This window comes from Pollachius pollachius (assembly GCF_949987615.1).
Source record: "Pollachius pollachius genome assembly, chromosome: 5".
In the NCBI taxonomy this organism is placed as follows: domain Eukaryota; kingdom Metazoa; phylum Chordata; class Actinopteri; order Gadiformes; family Gadidae; genus Pollachius; species Pollachius pollachius.
In genome coordinates this window covers 14,421,315-14,446,572 of record NC_136938.1, presented here as the reverse complement: position 1 = coordinate 14,446,572, position 25,258 = coordinate 14,421,315, and the positions used below count along the sequence as shown (strand labels likewise).

At 41.9% G+C, this 25,258-nt stretch overlaps 1 protein-coding gene across 9 annotated transcripts in view; it reads left to right on the top strand.

The window, feature by feature from the left end:
• celf1 (cugbp, Elav-like family member 1) overlaps window positions 1–15,630 on the top strand; it is a gene marked incomplete at its 3' end in the record, with an annotated part of 46,014 nt that extends 30,384 nt beyond the window's left edge. For 4 of the 9 annotated variants that reach the window (XM_079736893.1, XM_079736890.1, XM_079736891.1 and 1 more), the window contains exons 10-15: window positions 5,155–5,283; window positions 6,406–6,522; window positions 6,882–7,067; window positions 7,793–7,936; window positions 8,069–8,243; window positions 14,337–15,630. In XM_079736893.1, the coding sequence (XP_079593019.1) occupies window positions 5,155–5,283; window positions 6,406–6,522; window positions 6,882–7,067; window positions 7,793–7,936; window positions 8,069–8,196 (704 nt within the window). Of the gene's footprint in view, window positions 1–5,154; window positions 5,284–6,405; window positions 6,523–6,881; window positions 7,068–7,792; window positions 7,942–8,068; window positions 8,244–8,794; window positions 10,935–14,336 lie in introns of those variants that run through there. The other 5 variants (XM_079736892.1, XM_079736889.1, XM_079736888.1 and 2 more) reach the window with 4 other exon arrangements.
• Window positions 15,631–25,258: the final 9,628 nt, after the last annotated feature.

Sequence of the window (25,258 nt, the reverse complement as noted above, 5' to 3'; positions counted from 1 at the left end):
TCCTAGACATAAGTTGGTGGGATGAGAAATTCTAAAACTTTTTTGCAACCCAGAGGTTGAGATACAATTTCAGACCCATTACACATCACCTTCAGAGTATTTGATTTTGCCAACTTCCTTTATGTACCAAACAAGTCTTCAGCCTTGCCAAGATGCATTGAGAGCTTATTGTCTACAAGCCACTGGTTGGCAGACCCCAGCTCAATGCTAAGAGTATTTTCAATGCCCTTAACATTACACTCTGGGACAAGTAAAGCAGAATCATCTGCATATAATAGCAACTTGCACGTACCGCGGCTGAAATGTCATTTATGTATATAAAAAATAACAGGGGCCCCAAGATTGGGTCGGGTGTCTGTATCAATTTATAGCGGGTCGGCTCGGGTGCGGAATGTAGTATGGCGGGTATGGGCGCCATATTCTTTATTAGTGTGAATGCTGTGACATTCACACTCTAGATGTCTAAATCTTTATTAGGGGTCCTATGACAATTTTTGGAACCCTATTTTAATCATTAGTATTATAAAGGGTCCTACGAAACCGTAGGCCCTACTGTTTTCCTTAGTATTATTATTAGGGGTCCTACAAAACCGTAGGAACCCTATTGTTTTTCGTCATTATTATTTTTAACACAACTTTTTGGCTCAAAGTGATAGCAGGCTCGTAAAATGAGTAAGGGAAACAAAAGATCGGCCAGAATAACACATAGGTGGCGCTTAACAAGGCCTGGAAGTTCAGCATTTCAACAGGCTTCCATTACCATTAAAAAGTTGCTATATTCATGAAACTTGCTGCAAACTCAGCACACATGTACCAGGTCACTGTGGGAATATATGGTGTAAAGATCACAGCAGTAAGGCGAAAAGTGAATACGACCCTAGGTCTAGAGTGTGCCCCTTACAATGAATAACCTCTTTAGCGATATTAAAACACGACGAAATGCGTTGTTGAGACGAAAAAATGGTTCGCGATATCATTTTTTTTATCTGACTTTATTTATGGACATAAATTTGCACTTAAAAATGTATAGACTAATGCCGCTTTTCCACCGACAGTACCAGCTCAACTTGCCATGACTTGGTTTGGTTCCAGGCACGTCGTGTTTCCATCTATAAAAGTACCTCTTCAACGTGGGCGGATTGCATGGGTCGCATAGAAGGAATGCATGAAACTGCGCATGCTTATCCATGAGACACGTAAACAGACCTCTGTCATAGTCCATGGCGTGTTCTTTCACCCTGATCATGCAGTGTTCAATAATCAATCATTATTGTTGACTGAACGCTGATGCTAGTATTTAAAGAGTCCGGTGTTGTGCCGAAAATGGAATCCCCGTCTGAAATCGCACCCCCTCTCCGCCTGAACGCGCTTTCTCTTATTTCGTCTTTCTAGGGTCACATCATGCATACATGTATGACTTGTAAACTATTGCATATTTTAGTGCCCTCGTAGTTCATTATCATGAATGGGATATTTTACGTTATGGGTCGCCTATAAAATGTAACATCGCTCTCTGTGACAAGTTGCTCATCTTATGATGATATGATATAAACACTGCTATAAACTATAAACCTTCTTTTTGTCAGAAGAAGAAATCGTACATATCGCTTTCTGTGATAAATGTCTCATCTTGTGACGATATGATATAAACACTGCTTTAACGCGGAGAGGTAATTACAGTGATACGGAGGTATCAGATAGAGGTGAGACTAAAAAAGTACCAGGTACCAGAATTTGGCAATGGAAACGCAAAAGAAGACGGGGTGAGTCGAGGCGAGTTGGGCTGGTACTGTAGGTGTAAAAGCAGCATAAGAAAAACTTTTTCTTTATTGCCATTTAGGACAAGATGATTAGTCTATATACAATGTTACAATAACACATCTTGTTTACAATTTCATAAAAAATGGAAATATAGGGCAAATGGCATTGTTTTGCATATTTTGTGTCTTTAAAATAAACAACAATATTTTTTCAGTGATACATTTTCTTCATTCAAGTTTTGTTCAAAATATTGTTAGAATATCAAATCGTGAACCCAATATCGTGCTTCGAATCGTGAGCTGAGCGATTCGTCACACCCATAGCCTCTTTCACATGTAGAGGCAGTTCAAATGTGTCCAAAATGGTAAAAGGTTTTTTGCCCACTTTTCAAAGAATCAATATTTGGCTCAAAGGTATTTGAAGGATGGAAAATAACCCAATAACCTATGTTTCCCCTGAAATACATCCACCTCTTTTTCTAGATATACATACATCAAAAAAGTTAGTTGGGAGGAGCTGTCTATCAGAACGGTTGCACTTATTTTTATTTATTTTATTTATTATTTTTTTATATTTATATTTGTTATTTTTTTCTAGCCATTCATTTCTAGCCAGTTAAAAAGATAAAATCCAGTTTAGAAGTGGTATTAAAATCATTAACTAAAAATGATTTGTTTTAAGAGACTAAACGTTAAGTTGACCCATCCTGATGGTGTTATTGATAGGCTTTTGGAGGGAATAGGTATGAGATTTGTCAGGTTAGCAGTGTGTCTACAGCAGGAATGCAAAAGTTGCCATGTTTTGACGTAGGCAACCTTGGGTTCAGCAGATTATGCAGAACTTCCTTAATAGTGTGTCTACACTGAACTGAATCATTTTTTGTCTAATTTATGATCAGGACTACTATCAGTACTGAGGGGGGGGTGTTTGGGTGATATCAGTCTGTGGCTGGGGTGGGCTGGGCATAATAGACATAGATACAAGTTTGATACCACCATTTTCCAGTTTCTTCAAATCATCTTAAAAATCATAAAGAGAGTAGACAGTGGAGCTGGAGTTGTTGTTTTGGGTATGGAAGAGATAGACACAACTACTACTTTAGCTACTACCCCTACTAATACTTCAGTTACTACTTCATCTACTACTACTACTTCACTCACTACTACTTCAGCTGCTACTACTACTTCAGCTACTACTACTTCTTCAGATACTACTACTACTCGGTCGGGTAGTATTTGTTTCCAACCATTACATTTGATTTAAATGGTGTGCATTTTTAAATGTTTACTCGATTTAGACTCTGTTCAAATACCTTCACTTGTTTTAAGCCATTTAACATTTCTTTAGGTCTTAAACTATATGGCTTAACTAAAACATATTTTCAACCTCACTTTGCACTACATTTTGCACCACATTTTCGGCAGGAAATGCATTTTCTAGTTGTTATTAGGTATTCACAGAGTATATGTGGATACCTCACGTTATTCTAGGGATTATTATTCAGAATTGTTCACCCGTATAGCTCATCCCCTGATTGCACAAAGGTTTTCGACTTTGTCGACAACTTTTGTATTCCCCGTAAGCAGGTCTCTGCTCTAACTTGCGGTTTCAGTTACACGCACGGCTTGGCTGCCCTGAAGAATGAAACTTGATGTACAAGCCTTGTCTGCTTGCAGAACTTTTATGCCATTGGGAACCATAATGTCCGTCAGGATAGATTTTGCTTTAAAAAGATAAAATCTCAAAATAATTCAAAAATGTTCTTCTTCCGAGCCATAGCTTCAAATGACAAACAGTTTTCCCTGCCGGTAGCATAGTTCTAGGAGTAATGAGTACACCAGTGATTCGCTTGAAAAGGGCGATGAGTGAGTGCCAGTGAACACCTCTGGGGCTGCTTGCCCAACATTTCTGGTTATTCTGCCTCAATTTCAGGTGCGTGTTTATGAGGTCCCAAAACCTAACCAATGTCATAATATTGTGCATGTACACCAGTACATAATTTGCTACACATGCTGCTTGGAATGTCCTAATTGATTTTTTTTTATTCTTTAATTGAGTTAAAAACTGAAATTATGCATAAATATATTGTGTTATGCAATATATTATGCTAATGAGATGGCATTATTCAATCCCGAGTCCAGTTCAATCAATATCAAAGGGACCTAAAATTAAAGGGGCATATTAAGGACTTCCCTTTTAGATAATTAGGAAGGGTTTGTGTCGATAGCTCTAAAAATGACAGTTTACATTTAAAAATACCACTGCTGCCAGTGTTCACTGTGCTATTTATTATAATGGAAGTCAATGTGGGAAAAAAGCTGACTTCAACCACACCAAAGGTGAATAACTCAAAGTTGGTACACATGGCACAGGGCATATACGGCATAGTAATTAAGCCAACGGTTGATGTTTTGAAGTGCTGTATCTGCAGTGTCTTAACTCTGAAACGCAGTAAACCCACTATAAAAATGTCCATGTACCATATATTTTCCCTGATAATGCTACAATGTGAACAACAAACCCATGATAAATCGCCAGGAGGAGAACTAGTTAGCTGTTGGGTAACTAACCTGCCGTTTTTTTGAGAATGTTATTATCTAGAATTTATATATATTATATTTAAGTATGACCTATTTAATATACTAAAACTAGCTCTAAGCAGCTTATGATAGGCTAAATAATTAAAACTACGGCCAATATTTATTTATTAAATCAAAGGAATAAATACAAATACAATCAGTTATTATAATAATTTGCATTGGGAACCCGCTCAGTTGCCTGGGACCCACTCAAATGACCACCTGTGGGTCCCGGGGAATCACTACTTTGAAAACCTCAACATCACTGGCACAGTATTATTTGTTTTAAATACTGGAAGGCTACATGCCACTTTTATTTGTTTTTTGCATAGCTGAAATATTTTTAATAAAGAGTTTATGTTGAAGTATGTGAGATTTTTTACTCCGGTATCGGGAATCGTGACATTTCACTGGCATTGGTATCGACTACATTTTTGGTTTAGTGACAAAACGAATCCAAATTATACCAAATTTCGTGCACATGACTAATTATCCTTACCATCATTACCATGTAAGCATGCTCATGAAAAATTGTCAATACGACGAGTTGGCTCAGGCAACCATATGTATTTCTTCGAAAAATGCGTTCTGAGAATGCACATCACGTCAAGTTTACATGCACATTACATTGAGTCATTTTGTAGCACTTTTACAAAGTGGCCGAGAACAATCAAGGTTTAAATCCAGCATTTTATTTTACCGTACCTCAAACTAGTTTAAAAAAAACAACAGGACAAACATTCTGGGACCCTGATAAACAAAGGTTGTGTAAACACTTGAATATATTCATGTGGTTGTGCTTGCATCTCCTTAGGTCTGAACGCCATGCAGAACTTGGCAGCACTAGCAGCAGCAGCGGCGGCCAGTGCCACACAGGCCACATCCTCAGGCTCGAGCGCCATGACAACATCCAGCAGCCCACTCAGTATGCTCACCAGTTCAGGTACACAGATGCACAAGGCGCCAAGAAGCATGTCTCTAGCAGTCGGGTTCAAACATTTGGCATCAACAATTGTTTCAACTTCCACTGTGGCTATACATCTGCAGATAGCACTGGTGGTCATTATGCCCCTGATCCCTTCCCTAACTCCCACCCTCCCCCTCCTCACTCCCAACCTCTTATCACCTCACTACCACCCTCAATCCCCTCACCACCACCCTTTCCATCACCTCACTACTATCACTACCACCCCTTCCATTCCTTCACCACCACCCCTAACATCACCTCCACCCTCCATTTCATCACTCCCATCCCTTCACCACCACCCCTTCCATTCCTTCACCACCACCCCTAACATCACCTCCACCCTCCATTTCATCACTCCCATCCCTTCACCACCACCTTCCATCCCCTCGCTCCCCCTTACCATCCCCTCACTCCCACCCTCCATCCGCTCTCTTCCCTCCCATGTCTCACTCCCACCCTCCATCCGCTCTCTTCCCTCCCATGTCTCACTCCCACCCTCCATCCGCTCTCTTCCCTCCCATGTCTCACTCCCACCCTCCATCCGCTCTCTTCCCTCCCATGTCTCACTCCCACCCTCCATCCGCTCTCTTCCCTCCCATGTCTCACTCCCACCCTCCATCCGCTCTCTTCCCTCCCATGTCTCACTCCCACCCTCCATCCGCTCTCTTCCCTCCCATGTCTCACTCCCACCCTCCATCCGCTCTCTTCCCTCCCATGTCTCACTCCCACCCTCCATCCGCTCTCTTCCCTCCCATGTCTCACTCCCACCCTCCATCCGCTCTCTTCCCTCCCATGTCTCACTCCCACCCTCCATCCGCTCTCTTCCCTCCCATGTCTCACTCCCACCCTCCATCCGCTCTCTTCCCTCCCATGTCTCACTCCCACCCTCCATCCGCTCTCTTCCCTCCCATGTCTCACTCCCACCCTCCATCCGCTCTCTTCCCTCCCATCTCTCACTCCCACCCTTCCCTCCCATGTCTCACTACCACCCTCCATCTAACCCTCTTTCCCCTTTCTCCTCCCCCACCATCCCCTAAATCCAACCCTCCCATCCCTTCACTCCCACCCTCCGTCTGCTACTCTTTCTCCCTTTGCCAGCAGGCTCCTCTCCCACCTCCAGCAGCAACTCATCAGTGAACCCCATGGCTTCTCTAGGAGCCCTCCAGTCATTGGCTGCAGGCGCAGGAGCTGGCCTAAATATGAGCTCACTTGCAGGTGCGAATGTTATGTTGCGGTGTACCTGGGATATTAGTATAACTTTCTTATTTAAATACTACTTTGTCTTCACCATTCTCCACCAGTTTGCCAGACTTGGCAAAAATACATATTAATTTGATTGAACATGCATTGTCAAAATCGATCCCTTTAATGCATTATTTATTAAAATATTTGGCAATCATCTTAAGCAAAAGTATTTGTTAAACATTGGGCATTCCATCCAACCATTATGTCTGTCAATCAGCTGACTTGATAATGGTTTGATAGAATGCTTAACTGCCTAGTTGGTGCTGTATACTCTCTGCTTGCTCCCGGCTGTATACTAATCAGCTACCTTTGTAACCACCAAAATTTAGGCATGGCTGCCCTCAATGGTAGCCTGGGCAGTGGAAATCTGTCCAATGGCTCAGGGAACACCATGGAGGCTCTGAGCCAGGCCTACTCTGGCATTCAGCAGTATGCCGCAGCCGCACTTCCCAGCCTCTACAACCAGAGCCTGTTGTCCCAGCAGAGTGTGTCAGCGGCAGGGAGCCAGAAAGAAGGTAGGTTCCTGAAGGGGAGAACCACCAGCCGGGGGAGAAGCATTGGGAGGCGTTGTTAGTTACATGTCGTCCAGAGTATGAGCAGCTACATGATCAGGAAAAGGTTAAGTTAATAAAAAGAGGTTACGGGCATGAGAGAAAAAAGGGAAGCATGTTCTATATTAGAAATAATTTTGGAGTATATATGATGTACTTTATTCATCCCAGATAGGACATTTTGGGTATTGGATTGGTTTGTAAGGCAAACATTGACTTGCATTACAGTGCATCGTGTGGGGTTGTCGTTAATTTGAGGCCATTTTCACTTTAGGATATGGAAGTAAGTAACAACTTTACCAGTGAGTGTGTTTGTAAAGTAATATGCTACAGTGGTGTTATTCTCTATCAGGCAGATAAACTAGAATCTGCATTGTGTCTTGTTTTAAATCTGCTGCATCAGCCAGTGACGGTCGCAGTACGGGTAAGAGCACTAACTTTTTCTTCTCAGACACTAGCAGATAATCATGAGAACATTGTTCACTTAATAAGAAGCACATGTCTTGTCTGAGTCTCACGTTACCTGTTTGCCCTCAACTACCGACGCTATATTTCCTACACCGATTGCATCATACAGTGTTGAATAAGTGCCATGCTCATGATACTTCAATGTATATGCATATATGCTACAATGATTGTTAAAATTCTAAATATTTTTGTAACATTGAAATTGGTTAATTCGTCGATAGGTCCTGAAGGAGCAAACCTGTTCATCTACCACCTTCCCCAGGAGTTTGGAGACCAAGACCTTCTTCAGATGTTCATGCCGTTTGGGAACGTAATCTCCGCTAAGGTCTTCATTGACAAGCAGACCAACCTCAGCAAGTGTTTTGGTTAGTGACCCATTGTTCTCATCCACACACAACACAATCTTAGAAGATTACAAGCTGATGATAATCAAGGAATGGTACATTCTTGTGGTTTACTTTTTCCCTACGTTGTGGAAACTGTCTGCCCTCCCCCAGGCTTTGTCAGCTATGACAACCCGGTGTCATCACAGGCGGCCATCCAATCAATGAACGGTTTCCAGATTGGCATGAAGAGGCTCAAGGTGCAGCTGAAGCGCTCTAAGAACGACAGCAAGCCCTACTGAGACCGCTGAGGCGCTTTGGACTTGGTTGAGAAGGGTGCTGTCCCCTGGTAAGTGGAGTGTGAATAAGGCCTTTTGCTTCCTGCACACCCACCCTGCCTCCCCCACTCTGCTCTCCTGTAACTCCTCCCCCCCTCTTCCCTTTGTATATTCCAGTCTCTCTCTCTATCTCTCTGTCTCTCCAATAGGCTATGCAGGCACTGAGACCATAAATACACACCGCTTTTGTTTTCTTTGTTTTCTTACGTTGGTTGTTCTTTGTGGAACAAAAAAATAACTGGATTCTCGTGATCTGTTGGGAGGTTTTGAGGGTTTATTTATCCTTTTTCTTTTTCAAGATGAGAAGGAAAGGCAAGTGTATTTTTTAAGATGTTCTAGCAGCTTGCTGTGATAAATTATACATACATATTTGAATTTATATATATTTATACACGTTGTTCATTAATATTGATGTGTTGCGCATTGAATTTGTTGCCAAGATATGCCTGTTTTTTTTTTCTGCTTTCTGCTCCGTGCTTCCACCTACTAAGCGTAACCTCTCTTAAGCACACCTTACCCCATCCCACATCAACCAGGAAGCTTCCCTTTACCTTTCCTAAAGATGCTGTACCCGTTTGACAGTTGTGAAGAGAGAGAACAGAAGATAGCTGGATTTGATACCGCAAACAACCCCCAAAACGTCCCCTCCGTCTCTGGTCCTTCCCTCCCTATGTTGCTCCTCCATTGAGAAGTTTTGCACTTCATACACCTGTGATGGACAGGCATAATAGATGAACATAACCAATCGGGGAAGAGAGGAGCTGAATAGTCAGAAATGTGCATTTTTTTAAATCTAAATTGACTCATCTACGCGACATTTTTTCTAGTTTCACAGTCTAATAAGTGATTTAATATTGGGACGATACAGGATATATTTGCTAAATCTTTTTTTTTTTTTCTGTTAGTCCTTGTTTGCCTTCATCTCGGTCTGCAATGTGTGCGGTATGAGAATAATCCATAGAAGATTGAATCGTGAATCCTAGATTAGTACCGCACTTGCCTTTGGCTGGTCATTCTACAAAGTGAAGGTTGTTGGTCTGGTTCTGACTGAAATAAACCGCTATTTTGATTTTGCACTTCACTAGACGGTCAGTGGTGTTTGGTCACCATATATGTGCTGTCATTCAATTCAATTTTCAATTCAGATCACCAAAGCAGCTACACCCTTGGCCCTATGTCAAATGCTGCAGTGCAAAGAGAGCGAGCATAAAGTCAATTCATCCAAATGTCAAAACATGATGTTATGGGTTAATTTCTCTGAATCTATGAAATCTGTAATCTAATTGGTTTTGTATACATTGCCAAGTGTACATTGATCCTCAATGTAGTTATGATATCATACTTCTTCAGTATATTTGTCCTTGTCATCATTTGTGTTCTGAAACAAACTGGTTTGTAAGAAATGTCCTGCTAGTTAGTAACAAATTATTGAGCAGGTTAACTGGTAACAAATTGTTTGTTTCAAACTATTTGTACACGATTTTGATGATCGCATACTTATCTACTGAGGCCTACAGTACATTGTTTGTTTCAAACTATTTGTTCACGCATTTTGATGATCGCATAGTTATCCAAATAAATTTTGAAGAGACACGTTGTCAGTTTGTTAGACGTTCAAGAACTCTTCACATATTTCTATTTTTATTTATTTTTAAAGCAAGGGAGAGCAAAGTAAATGTCCATATGATGTATATTACCAACAAAAACTATAATGCCTTTTCTATTTTTATAAAGGTTTTATACTTCTTGTGTGTTTGGGACCTATAGGACGTTTCAAGTCCAGCTTCCTTAATTAAACTCATGGCATGTCGTGATCTAACCATTTCAGTGTTCTCTTATGGTGCTGTGTAATGCCCTAAGAAGTATGGAACTACGTGTGTGTAGGATCCACGGCAAGTGTTGCTAATGACAATTTCAAGCCCCCCGCTGTTGTCAGTTTCCTCTTTTATAAAACGAAAGTAGCAGAAATGATATCTTTCCTTCAATTATTATTTAAAGGAGTACGCCATGCTATCTGTAAATTGCTGTTTGCCTGTCTTGTTAAGATTCAGATCAGTCTTTTAAGACCAAATTCATACTTGTGCTTCCAGAGGGGGAGTTCACTAGCCTGGGAACCAGACAAATATCTAGAGCTCATGTTTGATTTTTCCTGCAGTTAAGGTCTTGGTCCCATACAAAAAGTTTTCTGCCTGTTACGGGATAGACCTACCATTCACAACCGTTTATCTAAGATGAGGCAAGATAGATACGGGGATAGTGCAGAGGAGCGCTGTAGAGTAATTGTCAACAACAAAGATGGCTGTTGCTGATGTAGAACAGTCTGTTGATTACGCCAGGGGTTCTCAACCACCGGGCCGCGGACCGGTACCGGGCCACGGAGTATTGGCCACCAGGCCACAGAGATTTAGAAAAAAATAAAAGGAACCGATTTTATGCTTTTATATGCTTATTGCATACTGTTAACCGACGATGAACAAGCTCATCTTCGTTTGTATTGGCTTGATGTTTACACAGTATATCAGAATCAGAATCAGGTTTATTTTCGCCAAGTTTTCACATAATAAAAACAAGGAATTTTACTTGGTAAAAATAGATGGCTAGTCTTGTCAGGGACCTAGTAAATAAGTCATAAGTTAATTAAAGGATAGGGCATACATGATGATATCTATGGCAATAAGAGACATTCTCCAGTAAAAAGTGCAAGTGCTCGCATGGTGGAGAGGGGGGCGGGGGGCGGGATGGTGGTGTGTGTCTGTGTGGGGGGGGGGGGTCGATAAGTTCAGAAGGCTGACTGTCCAGGGGAAGAAACTGTTCTTGTGGCGTGAAGTCCTGGTCTCCTGCCGGAGGGGAGTGTCTGAAAGAGACACACTTTCCGGGAAGGGAGGGGTCAGACGCAACCTTCTTTGCCCTCCTTAGGATCCTGGAGGAGTGCGGGCTAAGCAGAGAGGGCAGGCTGCAGCCAATCACCCTCTCAGCAGTGCGGAAGATGCACTGCAGTCTTCCCTTGTCCCTAGCTGTGGCAGTGGGGTACCAGACTCAGATGGAGGATGTGAGGATGGACTCTATGGTGGCTGATTAGAAGTGAACCAGCATTGACAAGGGCAGGTTGCATTTCCTCAGCTGCCAAAGAAAGTAGATCCTCACGCCTACCCAGAAAGACATGCCTACCCAGCTTCACATGCTGCTTCCTGTCGGATAGGAGTCGGTGATCCACCTGCAGGTTGAGTCAGGCACATTCACTTGGGTGAGTTTGTCCTGCAAGCTAGCCGGGATAATGGTGTTAAAGGCAGAACTAAAGTCCACAAAGAGTATCCTAGCATAGGTGCCAGTAGCGTCCAGGGTGCCATTTTGACTGTGTCGTCCACAGACCTGTTGGCTCTATAGGCAAATCGCAGGGGATCCAGATGGGGGTTGGTGATGCTTTTGAGGTGAGACAGCACAAGGCGCTCAAAGGTTTTCATGGCTATAGAGGTCAGGGCTACAGGTCTGTGATCATTAAGGCCTGTGATCTTTGCTTTTTTAGGCGCAGGGATGATGGTTGAGGCCTTGAAGCAGGCTGCCACCTGATACGTCTCTAATGAGGTGCTAAAGATGTCAGTGAACACCTCAGACAGTTGGGCTGTGCAGTGCTTCAGGGTGAATCCCCTTGCGGGGATCTGCCTCTTAAACAGTATGTTCACATCACTCAACTATGGAGAGAGGTGCAGGTGGTGGGAGTGGGCACCTAGAGTGACAGGCAGAGGAGGGGAGGGCACAGGGTAGTTGGGCAGGAGGCTGGGGTGGTAGGGTCATCCCATTTCCTGTCAAAGCGGCAGTAAAAGTAATTTAGGCAGTTGGCAAGTTGGTGTGAGTCGTTGGTGATGGTATTGGGAGATTTGGCTGAACCCCCCCCCCCCCCCCAAACAGAGGCAGAGTCACTGGCAGTGAACTGCTGCTGTAACTTTACAGTGTACTGCTGTTTGGCCTCCCTTACTGCCTTGTTGAATGAATACTTCAATGCTTTGAAGCTTTCTCTGTCTCCACTCCTAAATGCTACCTCTTTTTCCCTCCTCAGCCTTTTGAGCCTAGCTGTGAACCAGGGTTTGTCATTGTTGAAACATACCCTGGTGCGTGATGATATGCAAGCATCCACGCAGAAACTGACATGACGTCACAGCGTCTTTGTACTTCTGTACGTCTAGGCTGTTGGCTGCAGTCTTAAAAACGTCCCAGTCAGTGCACTCTAGACATGCCTTCAGGTTCTCCACTGCCCCATCAGTCCACTGTTTTGATGTTCTGACCGCAGGTTAAGTGAGCTTCAGTCTCTGTCTGTATGTTGGAATCAGGTGGACCATGACTTGGTCTGACAAGCCTAGTGTGGCATGCGGAACCGCACGGTATGCACTGCATATTGTATAACAGTGATCTAAAAAATTATCTCTCGTCAGACATTAAATAAGCTGTTTGTATTTTGGGAGTTCATGGCTCAGATTAGCTTTATTAAAATCGCCCAGGATAATAATTAGAGAGTCCGGGTGCGAGCGCTCTACACTCAGTATCTGTTCAGTGAGTGAACCTTGTGCCTCCTGAGTATTGGCATGGGGCGGGATGTAAATGCCAACTAGAATAAAAGAGGCAAACTCACGTGGGTAGTAGAAGGGTTTACAGTTAAGGAAGAATGATTCGAGATGAGGTTGTTGCTGGATAGTTGTGACATCGTCATACCAGACGTAAAAGCATATTCCAACGCCTTTCGCTTTGCCGGAGAGCTCATTGTCACGATCTACCCGAAAGAGTTGGAATCCTGACCGATTTTATAGTGGCATCAGGGGTAGTTTCACCCAACCACGTCTCGGTGAAACTCAAGGCACCAGATGATGAAAAGTCTCTGGATTTCCCAACCAGTAGTTGTAGTTCATCCATCTTATTTCCCAGCGAGCGAACGTTGGAGAGGAAAATGCTGCGCCTCCGCAGGCGAGTGAGCACCCCAGTTCGCTTCCCACTCCTTCAGCGTTTCACTTTCCACGTTGAGGCACCTTTGATTAAAATATCTAAAATAGCAGCGGATGAGGCGATCAGAGTTCAGAGTAAGTCAACGGGAACCGCAGCCCTGATGTCCATGAGCTCGTCTCTAGTATACGAGCAACAATACCCTAAGTTTACGATAAAATCAAGACAAAACAAAGCGCACCAAGTTACCGAGGCAGCCATCAGCGGCGCCATGAAGAATGTATAACAGTTCTGTTGTTAGACTGTTACTATCTATTAATAAAACTGTGTTTTTATTCTTAATAATGGTCCTACAGTATCTATATTCATGGATACTGCTTCTATTGCCATGCAGTTACAATAGGCTAGCTCCTGTTCATGTGAGGGGAATACACTTGATTTGTTTATAGGGCCAGTGACAACACAAGATTGTAGTATCTGCAAACACATAGATAATTCTGCACTATTTTTGGCGCTGTGATTCTTTAGAAAAAGTAGAAATAGTAAGAAACTAATAAAGTGTATTCCCCTCACATGAACATGAGCTAGGCTACTGTAACTCTGCAATCCATGGAAGCGACTAACAGAAAGCAAATGCTTACGTAGTGAATTCGCGTTCTGGACACAAAATTATGAATTTGAAATTAATAAATGAATCTGGGTAAGACAGCCAAATTAGCTTAACAACGGGACTGTTTGATCACTGCTTCATTGTGAAGATGTCCAAAGAGTTTCTGCTCATAGAATAGATTATGATCTGATGCAGCAGCAATGTGTTTATGGAAACAAGTGGAAAAGTAGCAAAGTGTCTTGGTGGAAAGGTATTTGGGAACAGAAAAGTGTTTTCTCTCTCTCTCTCTCTCTATATTTATTTATTTATTTATTTATTTCAAAAGGCTAGCAGCTACAAGGAAGCCGGTACATGTCTGTACCCACACTTTCCTGGTCTCCCAAGCTCCTTGTGCTCACAGTGTTGAATGTTAAGGTTGTGTGTGTTTATTAGTCTAAAACTCTGTGTGTTTGTAAGTGTCATTTTTATGTTCTTTCTCTCGCTCTCTCCTTGTGTTCCATTGTTGTCGTTGTTTAACCTCAGTTTGTCTCCCTTTTGTGTTTTCTTTTTGTGTTTTTTATTCTAGATCTCTTCCTGCCCGTTTGTTCATCGTTTGCCCTAGCATGTCGATGTGAGGTCACAGTCCAATCGTCCAGTCCTTGTCCTCTACGCTTCTCTGATGCTTCTACTTTCACTTTTAATCTTGTGTTCTTGAGTTTTTGTTGTTCATTTGCATTTTTGAGGTTCCTCATTGGTCTGTGTGTGTCTCTGTTTGTGCGTGTTTGTTGTGGGGGGGGGGGGATTGCTATTGGACTATGTTTTGAAAGTTGGATACATATTGTTGCTAGCAAAAAGATTATCTATTTTTCTAGGTCCTGATGAAATAACCACTAGATTTTGCTAATTGTTAATGACAAGAAAATAACAGTGAGATATATTTCTTTTTCTTTAAATTGTAATCTATGTTCCGGAGCAGTCTTACACACATCCTCCCAGAGTGATGTGTTGTGAGTTTGTTTTGTGTGTGCATAAGAGCAGCCAATAAGTTTCTCTGTACTCACTTTTGTGAATGAGTGACTGTGGGTCTTATAGGTTATGCAACTTTTTTTATGTGTATTTATTTCCATTTTGTTTGACCGAGGAATGAAATAGATTTTTGTTTTCGCAACACTATGTCTGCATTAGTTGATGCGGCAATCCTCTAGTTTTTTATTCAAGCAGCATAACAACAAAGAAGGAAATTAATAACACTTGAATCCACTCTTATTTTCCTATTTCATCTGTCGGCTCACAATTGGAAGCACGTGTTTATGCACTTTCTTGGGTGTGGTGAATTAACCTAAGTTTTACCAACACGTACACACAAAAAGCAGAGGGAGGTTGTCATTTTTGGACACTGTTTCTGATATTTTATGAATGCATTGTTCTTTAAACAGGCACTGAAATTCAACTCAAGCAAAATGTGAGCTAGTTTCTCCTTCTAAAATGGTGCCAAATTTTTCAACGCAGATTTTATTTTCTCCCTCATGCCGTTTCCTCTAAACCTTTAGTTCACTTCTTTGTTTCTTCAAGTATGGGGTTGGTTTGTTTGTTTCTTTTTATGGTGTATCTAATGCGTTTACGTGTCCAATTTATAACTTGTTTGGAGTGCTTAAAACTTCTTGTGGGACAGCAAAGCTTTGGGTATACGTGCACCCAAAAATGTATAGATCTTTTCACTTGAGTGTGTGAGAGTTGTGTTCAGCATGTCCCAAGAGTTTTGTTTTAGCTGATGGAAACTTGTCTTGTGTGAATTACAATCATTATCGTGTGTGTGTGTGTGTGTGTGTGTGTGTGTGTGTGTGTGTGTGTGTGTGTGTGTGTGCGCACACGCACACACAGATCTACACAAACTACAATACAATTTGGAGAACATCGGTTGCTCTCCCCTTGAAGAACAATGGAGAACTCGGCTGTGAGGCACCCTTTCTCGAGAATGCGAGAATCATCAAGATACAATTGATTTAGGAGTTTTATTTTGGATCTAGGATGGCTCCAATACATTTACTTGTTAACATGTTGTTTTCTGAGTCTTTCTGCTGCTAGTATTTAACAAAATGAATGGATATTTCAAATTTTTATTGGTACAGTTTGGGTGATGTATTCTACTTTTTTTCTTTTAATTTTCCGCAATACCCATTTCAAAGTCATAAAGATAACATAGCATATCTGAATGTCTACAACCTGACACAATGACCAAAATCCTTCTATATATGTAGACAGAATGTTACCAGATTTTTCACCCATTGTTGCATTAAATTATAAACATTTTTGTTGATATACTTTGTTTTGCATTGTTGTGGTTTGATGTGAGATGTAGACTTTGCCGCAGTATTAGACAGCCAGTATTCTTTTTTGGGGGGTTGTTGGATATTTGTCTTGAATGTTAAATTTTTATTAAGGCATCCATCTTATTTTCCGCAGGACGTAAAGCTAAATTGCACACTCAAGCAGTTGTTTTTGTGAGCTGATGTGACATTCATAATGGTTGGTTGGTTTGTTTTTGTTTTGGTTATGTACAAATAAAATGTTTGAAAAGACTCACAATACATCTGTGGTTTAAATTATTATGATAATAAGTGAATGTGTTAAAGGCCATAGATATAAACAGATGTACCCGTTTCCTAACAAGGTGAGTAAAATGCTTGGGGATTTGTGAATAAGAAACCTTAACCCATCTCAGTTACTTTTTTACATAGGAGGCGAAAGCATGACAAAATAATTATAAGTATCTATTTAAAGGGCAATTTAAAGACTCAGATATGCATAACGATGAGTGGAAGTAAAAGTATATGTAAAGTTGGGACAAATGTATAAATAACCCAGTGAAGAAGGGTGTGTCAGTGAATTAAAGGTACAGTATGTAACTTCTGCCACTAGGGGTCACTCAATCAACGATAACGAAAGATGTAGTTCGATAGACGTACAGTGGGATTATGGAAGATTCCTTCATCGGATGTGACTGGCAGAAATCATGTTCAACGACAAGTGCATTTATTAGGGATCCTACGAAAAACATAGGAACCATATTGTATTCGTTAGTATTGTTATGACCACGGAAGAGGCAGTGAATGAAGTATTGCTTAGCCAGCGCTTTATTCGATACCACCGCTAACGTTGGATCGAACACAAGACCGGTAACCACAACAAACCCGCCGAAGCCGAATCCCCACGAGAACTCCCTCGCTAACACATCAACGCCCCCATCTCCCAAACCCCTTGACGCTACATTACCCTCTCCTCACAGTTTCTCGCCCGAGGACCAAACAGAATAACGGCAATAAGAATAACAAACCCATTAACCCCCCAAAGATAAAAACATTTTGACATCTCTGCCCAGCATGAGAAGGGACGGCGTGCATGTCCTAGATTCCTGGTTATCCCAGTCTCTCTGATGCCGTGCGGTGAGAATTGCCAGCTGTTGGCCCATAGGCTGAATTCGAATTCATTGCTCAACCCTACCCCTCATTGCTCAACCCTAACCCTACCTTTTAAGCCGACCCTTCTTCCCCTACCAAATGGACAACCCTACCAATTACACTTTTAATTAGGGCATTTAGCAGACGCTTTTATCCAAAGCGTTGACACACCAACGGCAGAGTCAACCATGCAAGGCCAGCTCGCAGTTAGGGTTAAGTGTCCTACCCTGAGACGTCATCGGTAGTCCCTATCCTGTGACGTCATCATTGGTCATCATTAGTCAACTCAAAATGCTTGACCCCCAACCGACCCGGTAGCAGATAACCAGACACCTGGTGATGCTACAAGGGACTGACTGGCTGCCATTGTCTCGGGCAACGAGCACGCCTCATTGTAAAAATGTTTAACCTGAAATGGTATTTATATTATGTATTTTGTAATTGCCATGTTAAAATAAAGGATTTTTTTAATACTACAATCTGTCCATCGTAATATACCATTTATTTTGAATGTCACTTAGCTACATGTTAAAGGTGGTATTAGATAAGAATCGTTTAAGAACAAGAACACTTTAAAGAAGAAACACTTTATTTACATAAAGAAAGAAATAGAAAAACCTAAGATTCCATGGTCCTTATACCATATATATATTTGAAAGTAGGCAATGTCTCTTTTATAGAAGGCTTATTTTAATTCATAGAAAATGTATGCGTTAACGAATATTAAATGTTAAATGAACGTTAAATGAATATTAACTGTATCTATCAGATTGATTCATATCTCATCAAATCGCACCGGATCGTTAGAACATTGAATCGAATCGCATCGAATTGTTCCATATTAAAATATATCATCCCTGAATCGTATCGTAGCACATGTATCTAGATACGTATCGGATCGTCCTATAAAGGAGAGATGCACACCCCTAGTAAATATCATACAAACAAGAACCAGTTATATAATGGAACTAATATTGCACATTACAAAAACGCATCAACCATCACATTTTATCAATAACTTGGTCGGTTTTAAACCATCAGTGGATGGTTAATCTCTCTATCTTCCTGGGGTTTTTAGGGATACCAATGCAGAAGAGGTGCTTGAGGTGGAGGGATGGGCTCTGTGGTGGCAGCGGCCTCAATGATCTCCTGAAAGAAAACGCAACAAATAGCAAATAAAAAGGAATTATAACTGGGTTATATGGCCACATGTTATGTACAATATATAATGATAGATAGATAGATAGATAGATAGATAGATAGATAGATAGATAGATAGATAGATAGATAGATAGATAGATAGATAGATAGATAGATGAAAAACTACACTGGCTTATAAAAAGAAACGACATCACATTGATCCACCATTCTCCAGGCTAATAAGCATTTTTAAAACGAATTATTGCATTACTTGGCAGGGGATTAAAGCTTATCTCCAATCTGGAGTCCCTAGAACATGGAACATATGGATATCATACGACATGGGCTGCCGCAAAGTGCCCGGCGTGATTACAAACTAGAAAAACAATTACATTTGTGGTTTTCAATCCGGTCTCATCTTTTCGCCCTCCTAGGATTTTTCTTGATTTTCCATTTTCTCGCAAGGTATTGTGGGAGCAAGTCACAACTGGAGCCTTTCTCAGTTTCTTTGAGTGTGCCCATCGAGAATCTCAATTTTGAGGGGATGTTAGCCCTCCCCCTTACCCTACCTTTAAATGGGTTTCGGACATGGCTCCATGGCGCGTGAACGCGCAACAGCGAGGGATAGGGCTGAGATTTTCCTATGAGCAATGAAATCGGACAAGGCCATAGTGTGGTAAAACTGCTCCACCATCACTCTGCGGCCTCTGGGGAGTGGTGCAGGTTTCATTAATACCCAGGCGCTCACACATAGTTGTGAACATGGCTGAAGATGCCGTCCGCCACGGCCTCCGCTTCGTTATCTGGGATGGTATAGGCTTCCGGCCACTTGGTAAAGTGTCCGGAGCGGGGGGCAGCGGCCCCACTATATCTACCGCCAATCCTCTCCATGGGTTTGCCACCAGAAACTGCTGAAGGGGAGCATGTGAGCGTCCTGTGGGACCTTTACGTGCAGTGCAGCGGTCAGACCGCCGGCAAAAGTCCTCGACGTCCCTCCGGGACCGGCCCCAGTTAAAACGGACGAGTGTGGTACACACGTAATTTCGCAAACGTTCGTTTTGAAAATGGGTATTGACCCAGCTTTAGAAACATGGTTGGTGATTGTTTTGATATGTTAACTTCCGGTAAACCAGTTTTTAAGGCATACCAATGCCACATTGCCGTACCGTCCAAGCTCACCATACCTCCACGTGCGGAAGACTTCTATTTCTCAAAATATACTCTATCTATACTCTCTCCCTTGGCATTCAATATGCCAAGTGTAGTGGTATTGTGTCCGACTAATGACCATCATAATGTCGGTCATACAGTAGGCCAGTCATGGTTGCTTGCAACTATATTTAAAATTGTATTCACTTTGTTTAGTTACGTAATTTCATTCTAATAAAATTGGCCACAACTTGCTAACTTACTAATGTTAAATAGGGTAGCTGCAGCAGTGTTATCCTTTGTTAATTATAACGCTACCTTAACCCAGTTTTTCCCACAGAATTTGATTCTACTTGTGGTGGTAGCATTTTCGTTGGAAAGATATTGGATATTCAACAGATATTCATACTCTGAATTACAGCGATGTGACTGGACGACCCAACATGACATTTGGTCTCGTGATTGGCAACGCCTCCATTCACTTTGTAATGGATGCTATATTGCTAGGGCAAGGGGTTGTGGAAGGCTTGCTTGCTGGCAGGGGTTTGGGGCCTCTAAAATGGTTGGGACAAAAGTTTAACTTCACTATTTTTTATACAATTGAGTGTTAGGGCGGCGCAAGTTATTATCCAAATGTGTTTGCTCCAAATGGCAACCAATGCTGATGTCAACGCAGCCTGCTTAGAGTAAGGAGGGGCAGAACTTGGAGATTGTCCATCTCTGGCGAGGCACAAGTCGGCAAGTTGAAATGCAAATCGACTCTGCAGGGCCATAAGTGCTCATACAGTCAATGTATGGGAAAAAAATATAGATTGCGGATGCTGTTCTCTCGAACGGATATAAAAAATTACTCGCCAACATAAAGTATGTGTGTGAAACACTTAATAAGCTTGGTGGCTGGCATCATCCACTTGTTAAAATACTGTGTAGTATTGAGCCAGATTGCTCTTGAAATATCATACCAATTCATTAGGCCTCTTGCCTACTGGATTACTTTTTTTGCATGTTTCCCCTTAAGTTAGGGGGTAAAGGGTATAGTCTATGTCACGATTTACGTTCCCAAATGTAGCGGGACGTTACCTTGAATGAAACTAGGGATTTCTCTGGGTTTGAACATGCCTGAAGCATTTTTTGGTCATTTTATTGCGAAAATGTTACATGATGCCGTTAACATGAATTTTACTAAGACGTCTTTGAAAAGATGGTTCGGTTTATAAAGTATCTTGACATCAAAATGTGTCGCCAATAAACAACATGTATTAACTTGAAATATAGTCGTTTTTAATTCTTTGTTTGCTTTCGATTTTTAACATACAGTGACATTTTTTAGGGGGCCAAGCACAAAGTGCGAGGCAACCTATTGTAATTTTTAGGGGGCCGAGCACAAACTATGAGGCAATCTATTGTAATTAGGGTGCCAAGCACAAAGTGTGAAGGCAACCTATTGTAATTGTTAGTGTTTTTGCTATCATTAGGGGGCCAAGCACAAGGTGTGAGGCAACCAATTGTTAGGGGGCCCAGCACAAAGTGCAAGGCAACCTATTGTAATTGTTAATGTTGGTGTTTTTATTATTATTCCGCCACGTTTGAAGGACACAGCCTAAACCGCCCGAATGCTTTTTATGAAACTTTCTACAGCTATAGAGGCTGACCGAAGATTAACAGAGAGGAAATATTACACTGATTGACTTTGACACTTTGACAAAAATCTTTTAGCACATATCATCTATTAACCAATTTCTTCAATCTGACCTAAAGGGAAGTCTGAACAATAAAGATTAAAGCACCCAGGAGCCAATGATTTCTGAAAAGGGTGTAGTTTAAAACGCGTAAGATGTGAATGCTTACATCAACATCGAAATGGACTCATATGATCTTATACAAAAGTTGTTCAAGATCAAATTCTGAACAAGAAAAAATCCACATAATTTCAATTAGGGCGTGGCATCGAGATGGCCATGGCCTGTGACTAAATTCACCACAATTCATAGACGGAATGTTTGATATGAGCGGGACCAACTGGCTGTTGGGGACCAAAGTTCAAACTGCTTAAGTAAGATGAAGCCAATTGATAAAACAACATGGCTGCCAGAGGCTCAAAATCGTCCAATTTAACTTAACGCCAAAAGGCGGGGTTAACTTAACCCAATCATCATCAAACTTGGTGCAGGCAAAGGCATATTGGTCAAGATGAACCTCGTCAAATTGTTTCCATATCGGGTTATAGGGAGGGCTATAACAATTAACTGAAAATGCAGACTTTGGACGGCCATATTTTCTGACCCCTTTCTTCTCCAGTCATGAAATCCTGGAGACATTAGTCTCCTAAGCACACATGAGCACGTGTTCCTAGGAAACCAAGAACCTGTAACAAAATGGCGGCTGGACGTCCAAATTAGCCCAATCAATGTTAGGTGAGTAAAGGCGGGGTTAACTTGAGTCAATCATCACCAAACTTGGTGTACTTAAAGAAGCATAGGTCACGTTTAACCAGGCTAAAGTTAATCAAAATAGGATGCTAGGGGGCGTTAAAGTGATAAATTGAAAACTTCAAAGACTCATAACTCCTCAGCCGTTTGAACTAAAGTCATGGAAGTTTGGAGTCTATTTCAGTGTTGCAAACAACCGTATGCAAACAAAAAATGCCTTAATGGTCTTCATCAGGGTCTTTATGGTCTGCTTCAGGGTATTAATGGCCTGTTGGGTCTTTTTGGTCTGCTTAAGGCTTGGCCCCCATAAAATGCTGCTTGCAGCTTTAATTACTTATTTACTTTATTTGTGAAAAGTTGCATATAACTGAAAGCAGATATTTCTGTCGGAATTACGGAGAGGGGTCTGGTTACAGCTCATAGGGAAGTGGAGCTCCACTGTACAACGGAAATACATCACCTCCACTATCTATGACGTGCCTCCAGCCACTCTGCCCCCTATTCGACTAGTACAACACTCCAAGCGATGTGTGTGTGTGCACTATCGCTTGAAAGAGCTAGCGAAAGGGGGCTTTCTACTTGTTTCACTTGTTGTGAATCATTTGTTGAGTAGGCTACAAATCCATGTCTTGGAATCACAATCACATTATGGTCATTAAAATTAAAACTAACTAACCAGTATAGCAAAACACAACAGTACAAGAACATATTGCATTTGATTTCATTATTTAAAGTACCCAATAGCCGGTGGAAACACCGAAATGCGCCGTTGGAAGAGCATGACGATGTGGCCCAAGTTAGCCTACGTAGCCCACAGTAGGCTAATTCGTATTCTGCATTAGTTACGATCGGCGGATGTTCAGAAGGAAAACCTAGTATCAGTCTTGCTATGGCGCGTTTACACCGGCGGTTGCGGGTCGGTTTGGTATGCAAAGGTGCGGCGCGGTTCGCGTTTCCACCGCCAAAAGTGGGTGGGGTCCGGACTGAGCCGTGATGAGCCGTACTCATCTCGCAGTCCTCCTCCATTGGGGTACTGAGACGTCTGAAATGGTGCTGTCGCACCAAAATTGTACCAGGGGCGAAAATTGTACCGCCTACGTAATCCGCGTCGGAACATTACGTCATCGTTCGACGCGATTGTTCAGTGCCAGGCAGGTTTCAAAAAACATTCGCGCTCATCAAGAAGAAATAACATAATACAGATAACACTTGTTTTTACTTTATATTTGTATTGTATTGAATTTAGCTAGTAAACTGAGTGTTTAAAATGTATCGTAGCTTATATTTGTATTGTATTTAATTGTTTAATCGAATTTAGCTAGTAAACTGAGTGTTTAAAGTGTATCGTAGTTTATATTTGTATTGTATTTAATTGTTTAATCGAATTTAGCTAGTAAACTGAGTGTTTAAAGTGTATCGTAGTCTAGCTAGCTTGTGTTAATTTAATTTAGATATTAGACGTCATCGTTCGACGAGATCGTCCGTTGCCAGGCAACGTTCGACGCGATCATCAGTTGCCAGACAGGTTTGGAATTTTCTAACGCGGATTATGTAGGCGTACAATTTTCGCCCCCGGTACAATTTTGGTGTGACAGTGCCAACAAGTTCGAGCTACACACGGTGTCTGTCGATTGTTCGACAAAATCGTCACTTCTGTGCGACAGAGGGATAATAACAAACAAACACAGTACCCGCAAGGTATTTCTGGACAACGGCGAAAGCTTTGCCGTCCCTCTTGGACGTCCAGCATTGTTGCTCTTTGTTCATTGTGTCGCGTTCTTCTTTTTCCTTGGATTTATTAGCAGGCTACACTGTGTCGGGCTGCTATGAGGTCACGATGCTTACGTGGCTGCCGCGGCTATCGCCATCCGGCTTAAACCCCGCCCAAGGGCGTAGGAACCGGGGGGGACGGAGGGGACGTGTCCCCTCCAATATCGGAGACAGGCGCATTTGTCCCACCTCAAAATGATACCGGATCTGTCAGGTTTCCGATATGTGTCCCCCCCAATGTTAAACTCATTCCTACGCCCCTGACCCCGCCGTACCATAAGGGTACTGTCGGCGGTGGGATAGCGAGCTGTAACTGAGCTGCGCCAAACCGCACCTTCACTACTGGGCCCAAGGCGTGCTGGGCCGAAGCTCACCCGCTGGTGGAAACGCGGCCTTATTGTTTCACGTGGTTCATACAACTTACTTCCTTATTCAAACAGAGGTGATGTATTTCCGTTCTACAGTGGAGCTCCACTCCCCAATGAGTCTGCAACCAGACACTTATTTTTGTTACGTGGCTGTTTTCCAAGATAAAAGCACATCTTTTTAACCGTTTACCTTATTATACCATCATTATAAGAGCCAAAAATGCTATCTATTCATTAGGTGAGTGCTGCGTGCAGCGCTCAACTATAGAGAAGCGAAGTCACGCCCCTTCCGGTAGAGCCCATGGGACCTATGAGATCGAAAAATATGAATGGGTTTCAATGGAGAGAAGGTTATTATTTTCTGGTCCCCCTCTTTATATGCCCAAGATTACACATTTTGTTTGTGGATTTAAATGATAATTTTTCATGCCAAGAGTTTGACCGTTTATTGTGAAATTGTTCAGTTAAAGGCTATAGAGGAAACACAATGAGAAAGACTACACGTCTCGTATGTGACGTCACGCTCCCTGCGACTGGCGTGGACAAGACCGACAATCTCCCCATCAGCATAACTGAAACTCTCCACATGCCCCGACTTATAATGGTTTTCACTTCTTTCGATGCTGTTATCCTCCCCTTGGAAAAAAGCGGTGACGTGAGAGATCGCCATGTCTGTACCAGAGTTCCAAGTGCGGGTGGTGACGGACATCATTCGCATCGAGAACAGCGAAGAGCTGTAGTTCACAAAGCGGCCTCACACAAAACCTAACATTATCAAACTTCTTCGCGAATTTTTTTAGTTTTCTTTGCATGAAAAATTATCATTTAAATCCACAAACAACGTATGTGTAATCCAGGGCATATAAAAAATGGGACCAGAAAATAATTACTTTCTTTCCATTGAAACCCATTCATATTATTCGATCTCATAGGTCCCATTTTCATTTCATATTAAGTATTAGAACTATAAAGACCATGTACAGAATGTGCAAAATACATATTCATACATTTTTTCGGATGGATACCTTCAAAATCAAGCTCACTCTATCCGATTTGTCACAATCACCTACCCTACCTTTAAGGATTGCTGGGAAAATTATCCAATTTATACAAGAAAACATGCAGTTTAGATACGGGACTACAGGGTATGTTTTTAATTGAATCTGTCTGACTGTCAGACAACCTTTGAAGAAA